Raw genomic sequence first — 12,429 nt, forward strand, 5'->3', positions numbered from 1 at the left:
CAATAAGTTCTTATTTAATGTTTACTTATAATCTCCTCTCTTAAGGGGTAACTTCCTAGTCCAATTCAACAAAGAAGACTGATTACAGCTGATGATAGACGCACGAAATCTTTGCATAAAACCTTGAGAGCATGTTTTGTTGTGAGATGTACTTAGCTTGGCAGTGACGCATGAGAACCGAACAAATGACTTGCGCCGACATACATTATTCATGGTTGGTATTATACAAGACTGTTTCATCAAATTATTTGACAGTGACTAGTTCCTTGTGATTATTGGTGCAGGAAAGAATTTATGGTCATTGGTTTTCGTCGAGAGATACTAAAATATAGCAGGCGAAGAAAAGTGATATTATGATGATAATAATGAATTCGTAAGATTAATAATTATGGGCGTGTTTCGGTACCGGCTAGCCTGTTGTTTGATTCCGTGGGATGTAAATATGTAACAAATGAAATCGCGGCAGCCAAGATCGTGTCGTTAACGTCACTTGATCCTTATTGATTTATTGTGTTTATGCATTGCATATCTGGTGACCACTCGGCTAAGCAAGCAGTAAAAAAAGTGCATATTCAATACATATTGTAAATTCTGTCACTATAGTCATTCGTGCTGGTAATTACGATAACCTACACCTATATACTTATCAATTCGGGGTTACAAAAAGACTATAAGTATTTCTCTAACTTTTGGAATTACTCAAAGCAACCAACCATAAAGAAAATGTGATTCATATGTCTTATACATAGGTACTTACGTGTTCATACGTAGTGTTATTCTTTTGTTTAATTCCTTGTGCAAGTTTTGCAGGTATTGAGAAGCAATACAATGCTTACAGCTAAGTAGCTTTATTACGGAATACGTAAAGTTCAGATGGGCAATTGCACTTTGTAAAATATTAAAAGTTAGGTCTGGTCGATAAATGAAATAAAATCAAATAGTACTATTCTTTTTTAAATAGTTCTGCGCAGAGGCTTTGGTGGTTGATCAAATAAAATAAAACATATCTGTAATTATTTTCATACTTTTATTTCTAGATTAATGGCATATTCTTTTAGGTACATCTTCTTATATTACATACAAATAATCTTAAATAATATCACGTTATTCTCTTAATCATTTACATTGAGACGGCAAATAGTTATAATTGTTTACAATTAAAATATTATAAGTAGATTGTTCGCGCATCATTCATAATGTCATTCAAAAAATATGTAAACATAAACACAGTGGGTTCTACCACTAACTATTAAAGGAGGATTGTTGCCATTGTTGGAAAGAGACATCGCTATACGAAATGTAGAGCTCTATCTTGCTTGCACAACCACAACACTCTTACTTCAGAAGGCGATGGTAGATCCCTATTTCACAAGCAAAATCATCTTAACATATCTATCACTCATAAACTAACTCCTACATGTATTGTAGATTACAAAATAAACTGTCCTTATCGGTAACTGGTGTGGGAAGACTAAAATGACTACTAGTGTGTTCCGGTAACAAGACTAAGTGAAATATTGAGCGCAATATCGACAAATAAACAATTAATCATAGATACTGTACTATATTACACGTAAAATATCTCTATACTCAGCTACGCCTACAATGGAAGACTGTACGATTTTGCTGTATAAGGCACACAGAATTCTTCATGTTATATCTATATATTTAATCATTATCATATTTACAAAAGCTTTAAGCAAACTTATTGTAATATAATTAAAATTAATGGCACTATTTACTTAAACTATGCAATGAATATAACGAAACAAACTTACGTTACGTTACATAATGATAAATGAAATACTGCCTCAGATGTCATCTGCGAATGTACACGATATTATCTATAACTTATATTAAAACCTTTCGTTAAACAGAAAGGTAACTGTAATCATACAAACTCTTGAATACAAATTAATCTCTATAAAATCTATCACACATTCAAACTGACCACACAACACGATTAATGCCGTAACATTTGACCTAATACTAGGAACTATATTCTGTCGCGTAGACATACTATGTACACGTACAGCTATAATATATCACAGGATTATGTAAGGAATGGAGGGTGGGTCACCAAGGTCGCCAGGGCTTTTCTTCTGAGGGTTGTTTTCTTGTTACTAGGGCGAGAGGAGCGGAGTCCTCGTTCGGAGGGGGAGGCGTCCCCCAGCCGGAGCTCGCTGGGGAGTAACATCTGGGTTCTGATGACGTGGAGGAAGAAGCATCCCGTGGGGATAAAGGTACCAGTGTTGGGATGGCGCCGAGAGTGCTGGCGTTGACTCCCGCAGGTAGGACCAGCGCGATGTCCCCGTTGGACAACCTGGTTGGGACCAGGCGGACGCCTGAGCCTGGACCAGCTGGAAGAAAAGAGGTAGGTTAGAAATGTCGTTTAAAATTATTGGAACTTTGAATGATATTAATTGCGATTGCGATTGAAGAGTCAACTTCAACAATATCAACTTACCGGATATAAAGATTGTAGAATGCTGAGTTTGGGGAACGTCTTCGTTGTCAGAAGGAGGCGTGGGGGCTGAGGCTGGCCTTGATCCCGGCGAGGTCACACAGCCCTCAAGGTGCCGCACTAGCCGCCTCCTCAACGTGGGCTCTATACCCTGGAACTTCGCCACTTCGGACAAGCAATGCCTGTACCCAGCACGGAACCTGTCCGGCGAACCTGAGCCTTCGGAACGAAGACCCTCTAAATGCTTCACAGTCATTTCTAATATGTCAGCCTTCTCTAATTTTGAATGTCTTGCAGGCTGTAACAAAAGAGTTAATGTTATAAAGGATTAAAAAAAGGTTTAAACTTTGACTTATATTCAATGTTAGGACATGTGTTATAAGTCAATAATTTGTTACGAACGTGCAAACAAATCATCATCTTACATTCTTTCTTTACAATTTGTCTATATCTTTCGTCTGCATTTGGACTGCATTTCGTCTGGACTTGGTGTTGAAAATTACTACATTTTGGTCTATTTAACATATTCTGATCAAACTTACGTCTTTCTTCATCGCATCCAAAATCAACGCCTTCAGTTCGTTCAAGCAGTTGTTGATACGCGCTCTCCTCCTTTTCTCCATGATAGGTTTATTACTCTGTAACAAAAGAACATCAACATCAATACAAGTCTCTACGGAACAAGCTTGTAACATTCGCTTGATAATAAGCCGCTATCCTTGCGTCAACGCGGCGCATTTGCATCTATTATCCACACGTGTAGGTAGGAATTAAATGTGAGTTGCAAGGTTAAGGCTGTCCACTTGGCAGTTCAGTCTGCTGGTGGTAGATTTGTAATGTTTCTGTGTTTCTATTTTCTGCTTTTATTTTCTAACTTTACGAAACCTAGCGTGCATTTAAGACGTAACGAATACTTTTATCAGCAACACGGCTTTACTAGTTCATGGTACAGCTATTGTAATGCTATTCAATTATTTATTTTGTGTACGAACAACATTGTTATCGGTATATCGTCGAGTGACACCATGTAAGGCGCGTGACAAAAAGCCCCATTAATCTCTGGTTACACGGCGCTGACGGCGCGTGCGACTGCCTCAAGGTGAAGGTCGCCCGTGTCGTGATTGGCTGCGCGCGCGCCGTGACGCTGAATCACGCGTGCCCACACCACGTGACGACCAAACGATCCTCACTAATTTACAACACGTCCCATCTCTTTAACACCAAAGTGATAATTGCCTAGTTCGTGCCTAATGAACAAACCGCGACATAACTTGTCGTTGGCTTGAGCCCAATACCAAAGGACAATTCATTTACAGATATCCAAAAACTTTGAAAGAATTAACTCTATTTCGATGGAAACCAACTTCGTAAGCTGTCATAACATAAGAATCTCCTAGGAATTCATGAGTAAACAACTTCCGAATGCACGTCACGGCTGCTTTAAAATTAGCTTTCGCCAACATCTGACCGATACGCCAATGTCAGGCGGATGCAGGCGGCGCGTATTATCATACAATACGAAGAGGTACAACGCGGCGGAGGCGGTCTATGGCGAAGGGAAATACTCGGCGCCTTCCGCACGAGACCCCACTTCCGTAGAGCGCGGATAAAAGACCCCTGATATTTACGACCATGTATCATGCCTAGCCCGTATCCCTATCATTGTAACTAAGTAAGGTTCGGCTCCTAACAGACTTCAGGTTCAAAGAATGTTGCATCGGGATACAACAAAATAGTGTTGCCTTTTTTTACTAAATAGGAAGATATTACCCTGGAGATATATATAACCCTTGTTTTCAGGAAGAACTCAACCGTTCAGGTCAATTATAACTTGTTAAACACGATAAGCTTCAGGGAAAAGGTAGCCTTCATTATCAGTTACTGTAAACACATTTTTTTATCCGTGTGCACTTGTACAGTCACCTGAACAACAAAAGGTTGCACACGTTAATATACGCTGACAAACTTCCGGCACGATAATTACAGTGTGATAATCATATTACAGGACAATGACAATCCTTTTCTATATTCTATATCTGATCAATACTCGTGTTCAGTGTACTAAACAAGCGTGATTTTATAAATATCTTTTATCTTTTGCCGCATAATGCCTTTTTTGCTTAACATATTGATTGAATCATTCGGTAAACATAAATCTATATATACTAATATATAAAGCTGAAGAGTTTGTTTGTTTGTTTGAACGCGCTAATCTCAGGAACTACTGGCCCAAATTGAAAAAATATTTTTGTGTTGAATAGACCATTCGTCGAGGAAGGCTTTAGGCTATAAACCATCACGCTGCGACTAAAAGGAGCGAAGGTACAATGGAAAATGTGGAAAAAACAGGGAGGGTATAAATCATAACCTATATCTTCTAACCACGCTGACGAAATCCCAGGCAACAGCTAGTAGGTATATGTAAAGGTTGTCATGAATAGTGCATCTTTATTTCCCAGGTATTTTAAGTACATTTTTTCTTTAACTCGGCAAAATGTAGAGTTACTTTACAGGGAAAACAGACTACCAACTATGTTTATCAGAGTACAATAAAATATACATATAACTAATATATAATTGTGTATCTACTTGAGCAGTCGTCAATTCTAATTTGTCTGTTGAATTTATTATACCTTTTTCTAAAAACCAAATAAATCAACAAATGACTGCAATGTTTAAGTGATAAATTCAATTTGGCAATCTTGGTTTGACATTCTTTTTTCTCGTTTTATTTCTGAATTATTAGCAGCACCTAGATTGTTTACCTTCATTGAAGTACCTAATCAAATGAAAAATAGTTCGTGGTGTGCGGTGTAACAACCGTCGTCGGCGGCACGTGGCACGCGGCGCCGCGGCGCGTCGCATTCAGACGCCTCGATATAGCCGGCATATAACACGCGCACAACACACCTACTCCTCGTACTGTACGTACATATGTATCCGTCACACACCTACCCAGTCATTTTACTGCCGCCATGAGAATTACAAGCGCGCCATTTCAGTTATCACGTGTATTTCTGTATGTTTAATTCTGACAAAATGTTTACTTGTCACTGAGTAGTGGTTAAGAGTGAGAGGCTAGTTGGTTTTGTTTGTTTGTTATCAAATAATCAGTATTATTAAGAATAGAGCAATAGCTTAAACTATCCGTGGATGGAAAGGAGGAGTGTCAAAGCGTAATCAACCGATAAAATTGAGTCGATGACCGAACACAAATGTGTTATCTATCACGCCTGCATCACTAAGTACTGACCCGCTGATGTCAGCTGATAGTTACAGATTACAGGTGGTAGATAAGCTTTGTGCCGCCTTCAGGCCAAACATACTTAGTCACATCGTACTTGGGCGAATCCGCAATATTTATACTTGTGGAACAAATGGAAACATGTTGCTTTGAAACTGTACGATTGAAATATAGTTTAACTTGGTAACGTAAAATGTTAACGGTAAACGGAAATAAGATCCTTTTGAAGAAATATTGAATAAGGACGTCAAAAATTACATCAATAGCAAAAAACACGAGCAAAATTCTTGTGTGTCCTTTAAAAAATACAAGGATCGTCCTATTAACAGTTTTTTAAGGGCTAATCTGCTCTACCTTATATCTTCCTCGGACACAGTCGCTACACTGGCATAAAATACAAGATTCATGAAGACTAGTACTTCTGCGGGTATCTGTGCTACTTACGTAACGTTTGGCTCACCATGCCGAATGGATTTAGTCGCGAGGCGCCGCACACGTGCCGTCAGGGTTATCAACTGTCTACGACCGGCTGAGACGCAACGACTGCGTTCCGGTATTTGTGCCATTTAGATGATACGGACCGTTGAGAGGTGATCTTTTTTTGATCTACCATGCTCGCTTTAGTAATGACAGATGAAGTGTTACCGCTAAATATGAATCACTTTGTTCTAACAGTGTATTCCAGTCTATAAATGCCACACTGCTGTTGAGAATGCTCTTCTCATAAAGGGAGGATTTGAGCTTTGAATGTTTAATATGATTTCAAATAAGATAATGTTAACGTTACATGAAATTCTCAATCCTCAATTCTCGTTGAAGTAGATGCTTTCAATTACAATTTTCGTAAGATAAATCTACTCTACATGACATCGCTTCTTTCCAAACTTTAATATGATCTATCTATCAAAATTAACACACTTATTACAGAAGAGTTTTAATTTAACCATCTGTATTGTCTGCGCCTGCATCTCGACTATAAAACCCCGTCACGAACACAATTGATATTAACGAAAAGCGAGACGAGAACATGATCAAGTCGTCAATTTCTATTTGCTAGGAGCAGCTGAGTCACGCGATGTTGTCTCGTAGACACATAGCCACTGTGGGAGATTAAGGTCATAATTATAAGGTTGTATAAAAGATAGACTTCACCTAAAACTGCTGGCATGTACATTTTTTGTATTAGTTTGATTTTACGACCAATGGTGGTATGTTAACAATATGTTGGGAGATTGAAGGAAAAATCATTAAACTAAGTTTCACCTGTCCTCCTTACTTTTGCTATAGATATATTATACACGGCCGAGTAGTGTAAACACCCTTATTACGAGTATAGTCAGTTATTTCGCATCGTCTGGCACCTACCCGCAGGGCACAATAAACGTATCGCCTAAATCTCCACATTTGACAGTCCCGTGTTAATGCACGCGATAAATAGCGGTGCGATGCACACTAGCTATTCAAAGCTATTCAATGCGACATCGCGGCGAAAATATGAGATAAGTTGATTTACGCGCATTTATTATCCAGTAATGTGTTTTGTAGTCATATTATTCCTTCATACACGTATTAGTAACAATATTTCTAACGCTTTATTAAAGTGAATTAATGGAAAATAACTAATTATTTTAATCCGATGCAATTTATCATAATTAAATTCAACTTGTCGACAGTCATAAGGAAAAGGAACTAAACTCGTAGTTTACGCAGACGTAGACAATGAACATCAATTGCGCCGCCTCTATCATTAACGCTCGATGTCGGCAGAAGATTAATTAACGTATATCTTTGATGTTAGCTGATTAATATAGTGCTGTTATCTAAGAGTGGTATTTAATTAAAAGGCGTTAGTCAATAGTTGGATTCGTAGAATCCTCAAAATATCAGCGTACAGAATGCTTGGGGTTTGCCAAATATAAACAGAAGTTGAAATCCGACACTAAAAACATTATGTTATAAATCTTAATCTAATTTGCCGATTAATGTTGTTTATCACATAAGCTTATATCGCCCACTAGGTCAACATTATGTGATCACGGTACTGCGTGTTATTTGGTGTAGAGGTGCACGATATCTGTGTGCTTTGAAGGCGCGTGTAATCAGCGGCCACGGCTTTGATAAAGGCCGTCAGCCTCGACGCGTGTGCCATCTTTATCTGGTGGAAATAAAGATTAAAGAGGTGTGGTGGACGTGGAGGCCTTGCCGAATAATTAAAAGAAGAAACGCCTTAATGTATGAAAATTACATGACACTACAACTTCACTTTTCGTGCTGATTAGATTTTTTTTTCACCAGCCGAAGAAGGCTGTTGATGTTACGTATTCATACCTTTATTCATCGAATCTCGCACAAAAAAACAGTCTTTGTACCGCTATTGATTTTACAGGCATAAAGATCTGATCCAGGACAGGCATCTACGGATCTCACGAAAGCTTCTCCCACGCGGGGATCAAACGCGAAACATAGGTTTGGTTCGCCATGCAGTCCAATCTACTCTATTTTTATATTAAGGCCCTCTGGTGCTTCTGTATTGTCGGCATGGTGGCCGCTTGGCACGGGTAGCGGTGGGCATCGGGCCGGCGGCACACGCGCCAGTCTCGCGTCGCGTGCCAAGCGTGGGAGCGGACGCCGCACTTCCGCCACCATCTCTATTACAACCCAGACGTCTGGATATGCTACTGTATTATGCTCTTTTTGCGTCGCTATCTATATTTAATATAAAACAAAGTGTAAAAGGTAATTTTCGATGAAAGACATGACGTGTTTTTTTCCCCTAATATGTAGGGTTTTAAAGAAAGAGATAGTTTAGTTTCAATAACAGGATAGTAAACTTGTATTTGAGATAAAATCTGACTCAAACTCGTTTCATTCTAATCAATACAGACGCATAAAGCTGATATCCCGAAAACTCAATTAATCCAAAAACCCGTAAAGTGATAATTCAAAACATTCAGGTAAAAGGCGTGTACGATACAATCGTGAGGCCTTATCTAGCGTCGGTAGGTCGCTGTAGGCGGTGCGGGTCGGCACTCGGGACGCGTGGGCGTTAGGCCGGTCACACGCGACGCGCCGACGGCTTATCTCACGGCAGCTATGATGTTTATCATCTCATGATGGATTGCCGCCAGCCTAATAGCTTCCTCCAGTCACTCGTCCGCCAGACGAGACGCATGTAATTACGCGTCAGCATCCATCTACTGTCTGTTACGTGTCGTGTAGCGTGATTAATATTGTTGCTAAGTACGTTCGTTACAATCTTTGTAGATCTGATATGCATTGAAGAGGCTGTCTCTTACATTCTATTTATAGGAGCATAATAAGTATCTTACTATCAGCACTATCGCGGTTCCCTGTTTGTACAGCAACAAAATGGATTGTACTCTGAAAGTAATCAGCTCTTGGCTTCAGGATTGATGACGACAGTGAATGATAGTCACTGCGCGTACGTATAATGCGTACACAGATAAGAGGAGACTGCGCAACTAAAAGGAAAAAAACATGGAATACGGAGAGTTTTCACTACGATTTAGTTCTGACGCACATAAAAACTACGGTGACAAGTCTGGGCGGCGTATCTCATTCATTATGCTATCCTATGACGCATTCTATCCGCGTCCTGGTGTAGGCGACTTACTGGGATGGGGGGAGAAGGGGGAGGGGACGTTCCCACGACAATTAGCCCACGGCGCGTCACCCACGCGGACGCCTACACCCGACCACTGACTCACGCTCCTACCGTCTGGACGGCGCGAGTGAGGGCTGGCAACCGATAATCCCGGAATTTATGGATTCTGGCATCTTTAAGAAGATATTTTAGACAATTTTATAATAGCACCGACCGGGAGAAACTGTAGTCAGCTATCGACATCACGAAAACACCAAGACTAAGGTAAACCTAATAGGAATGTGGTTTAGGAAGTCATTCGCCGTGAAGTCGATGCGCTATATCCCAGTAATGAATCCTTGAGCTGTAAAAAGAATATAAGACGAAGAACAATAATTGAGTTGATAAAACAATAGTGAAAGTGACTTCTTGCAGGCAGGTCGACCTCAGTATAGCATGGCATTTGGCACAAATTCAAGTGAAGACGTTATTGTTATAAAATAATTAGGAACCAAAACAAACTATAAGAATCATTATTCTAAGTTTCAGAAGATATTAAAACTAGTTAGATGTATGACCAATTAATACTGTGTGGTTACCAAGTTCCAATTGTGCTTTCTAAATTAACAATTTTCTTTAAAAATGTTGATGTAGACATTAAAGCTTTTTTGATCAATTTAAAGTATTAAATAGAAAGATTAATGAATAAAAGAATAATGATTTATCACGGTTTTTTTACAAAATCGTTCGAATAGCCTTTCGGCTATGCTTTTAATTCGTATTACTTGCAAGTAATTAAAAAAAGTATTGATATTTACGTTTTAGCTCCAGCAAACGATGTTATCGAAAACCAGGGATTTTCACGCAAAACCAGTGAACCGACGACAAGAAGAGAGGTTAAGTTCTAAATAACTTTGCTATTTAGATTCGTTTAATCCATACCAAAATGTACCACCGTGAAATTGAAAATCGAATCAGTACCGTATTCCCCGTAACTTCATGGACAATTTAACAACCTGTCAAAAAGGTCACTCTAGATCGGGAACTATTTTGTACAAGTGCCTTGTTTCTGTTAAGTTTAACTATCAAAACGTTAGTCTAACAGAAAGTCTATGTCAGTTACTTTTATTTATATCTGTCGATTACATAAATATATTTAAAACTAGCTGTTGCTTGAGTCTCCGCGCGCTACAAATCGAAAATTATTCCACGGGAAATCAGTTAAGATCCAAATACTTTCAGTAGTTTTTGCGTATAACGTCCGTCCACACAAACTTTCGCGTTTATAATATAATTATTACTTAGCGAATATACGTGTGATAACCCTGTCGCAAGTCGGTACTCGTGGTCCGCAAGATAAGAGGGATGCGATGTGGGTGGCGCTCGGTACCTACTGTTGCATTATTTGGTGTTAACGCGAGACGTCAGATTAACAAATCGTTGCCGGCGCTGCGTGGGAAACGCCGCTGAATGCTTAGTTTAATAAAAATGTGTATTTACCTTGTTTGTATGGTCATTTAGTATATTTCGTGTTTGGTAGGATATATTTCAAAGATATAGGATATCATCCGAGTTTATTTCTTTTGTCTGGCTTGTTCTCTACTTTTATCTTCTGGGGCGTGATAAAAAATCTATTTAAGGTTTTCTTTTTTCACTGTGGTGTAGGGTATAGGTATTCGGTGCTACCGATATTATAGACGTATAAACCAACTACACTACAATAAACAGTGGTCTGTAAGATCACAGGGCAGCTAATTCGTGAGGGATAAACATTTCGCATCGACTCGCTAATGTGCGCGTGATGCACTGGGTTACCTTACCTACCTAGTACCTAACTACGTAATGTCTGAATATCCTAAATCTAAGCAAGCTGCTTTTTACAGAATACAGTATGCAAACCTATGTATAGGCATGTTCGTAAAAACATTTTGTAACGAATTATGTGGAAGTACAAATTGTAGAGTCCAAAATGTATTTAGGTATTATTCCTAAGTTTTTCGTACGATTAGTATATCTATAAAGTATTTTCTATCACAATAAGACTAAAGTACAAATAAAATAGTATTCTCGTAAAGGTATAATAATATTAGATACATAAGATCTCTAAGATACATAATATTTCTTGACATATTAAAAATCAATGGAGCGCGTTGATGTCTTTATTTAATGACCCTGTTAGCATTATCAATCTCTACTGACCATATACACCATACAAAATAAAAATAAAAACTTCAACAAAAATAAACAAAACAAAAACACTCACCCTTCTATTATCAGTATTCTTTTTCTGGTCTGGCTGCGGCCCTGGAGAGCTCATGTTCACCACCACTGTGTTAGAGGCGGCCTGCTGCGGGCTGCCGGCGATACCCGTCACCATAGTTACTAATTAGCACTTCACAAAAAACATCCAAATAAACGTGTAACGTACGTAAGAGCAATCACAGCATGATTTGTGGGGCGTGCGTGTGTGTCGGTTCGCGGTCGTCGCGCGACTGCCGGCGGTCGGCGGCCGGCGGGCGGAGGCGAGCGGTGGTCGCGCGTCGCACGCGGGCACGCGCGCGCTGCACGCGGCGCGGGCGCGGCGCAAGGCGTCTCGCGTGCCTCCGCGTTATTACACCGAGCTCCATTATCGTACGTCACGTACCTATTGCTGTCTACGTTAGATTAGTGATTTACTGTAGAGTTAGCCAATCTAGTACCCAGTACCTCATTTTGCATACCCAGTTAAAGAGAATCGCAAGGCAAGTAGACTAATTATAGTTGAACACTATACTTGAATATATGTTATAATGAATATACAACACATAATTTAATACATATTTTTGGCCAATAACTTTGGTTCTAATAATAAATCTTATTTCTTACCTACGAAGCATATTCTTTTTTAAGCCGTAAACAACTGAATACAATTTGGAATGCTGTGTTGTGTGCAACACGTCCCAGCTCTACCCGTCACAGCCGTCACGGCCGTCACGGGTCACGTTACCGTACAATGGAGAGGCGCACTTATTATTCAAACACAGCCGAGTCTGACATCAGTCGCGACGCCGCGCGCCTCGCCGCTCTCCTCTAATGTATTGACACTGAGCATAAATTTGTTCGCGTCTACCGAGCGAC

The 12,429-nt window shown here is 39.5% G+C and overlaps 1 protein-coding gene across 1 annotated transcript; it reads right to left on the reverse strand.

The window, feature by feature from the left end:
* Positions 1-1,008: 1,008 nt before the first annotated feature.
* Positions 1,009-11,821, reverse strand: LOC113498827 (protein hairy). The gene is made up of 4 exons (XM_026878969.1): positions 11,576-11,821; positions 3,007-3,102; positions 2,468-2,762; positions 1,009-2,360 (listed from the first exon to the last, which is right to left on the reverse strand). The coding sequence occupies exons 1-4, from the start codon at positions 11,687-11,689 to the stop codon at positions 2,077-2,079; spliced, it is 789 nt and encodes a 262-aa protein (XP_026734770.1). The 5' UTR covers positions 11,690-11,821; the 3' UTR covers positions 1,009-2,076.
* Between the last annotated feature and the right edge of the window lie 608 nt (positions 11,822-12,429).

The sequence above is a fragment of the Trichoplusia ni genome, chromosome 11 (assembly GCF_003590095.1).
Source record: "Trichoplusia ni isolate ovarian cell line Hi5 chromosome 11, tn1, whole genome shotgun sequence".
In the NCBI taxonomy this organism is placed as follows: Eukaryota; Metazoa; Arthropoda; class Insecta; order Lepidoptera; family Noctuidae; genus Trichoplusia; species Trichoplusia ni.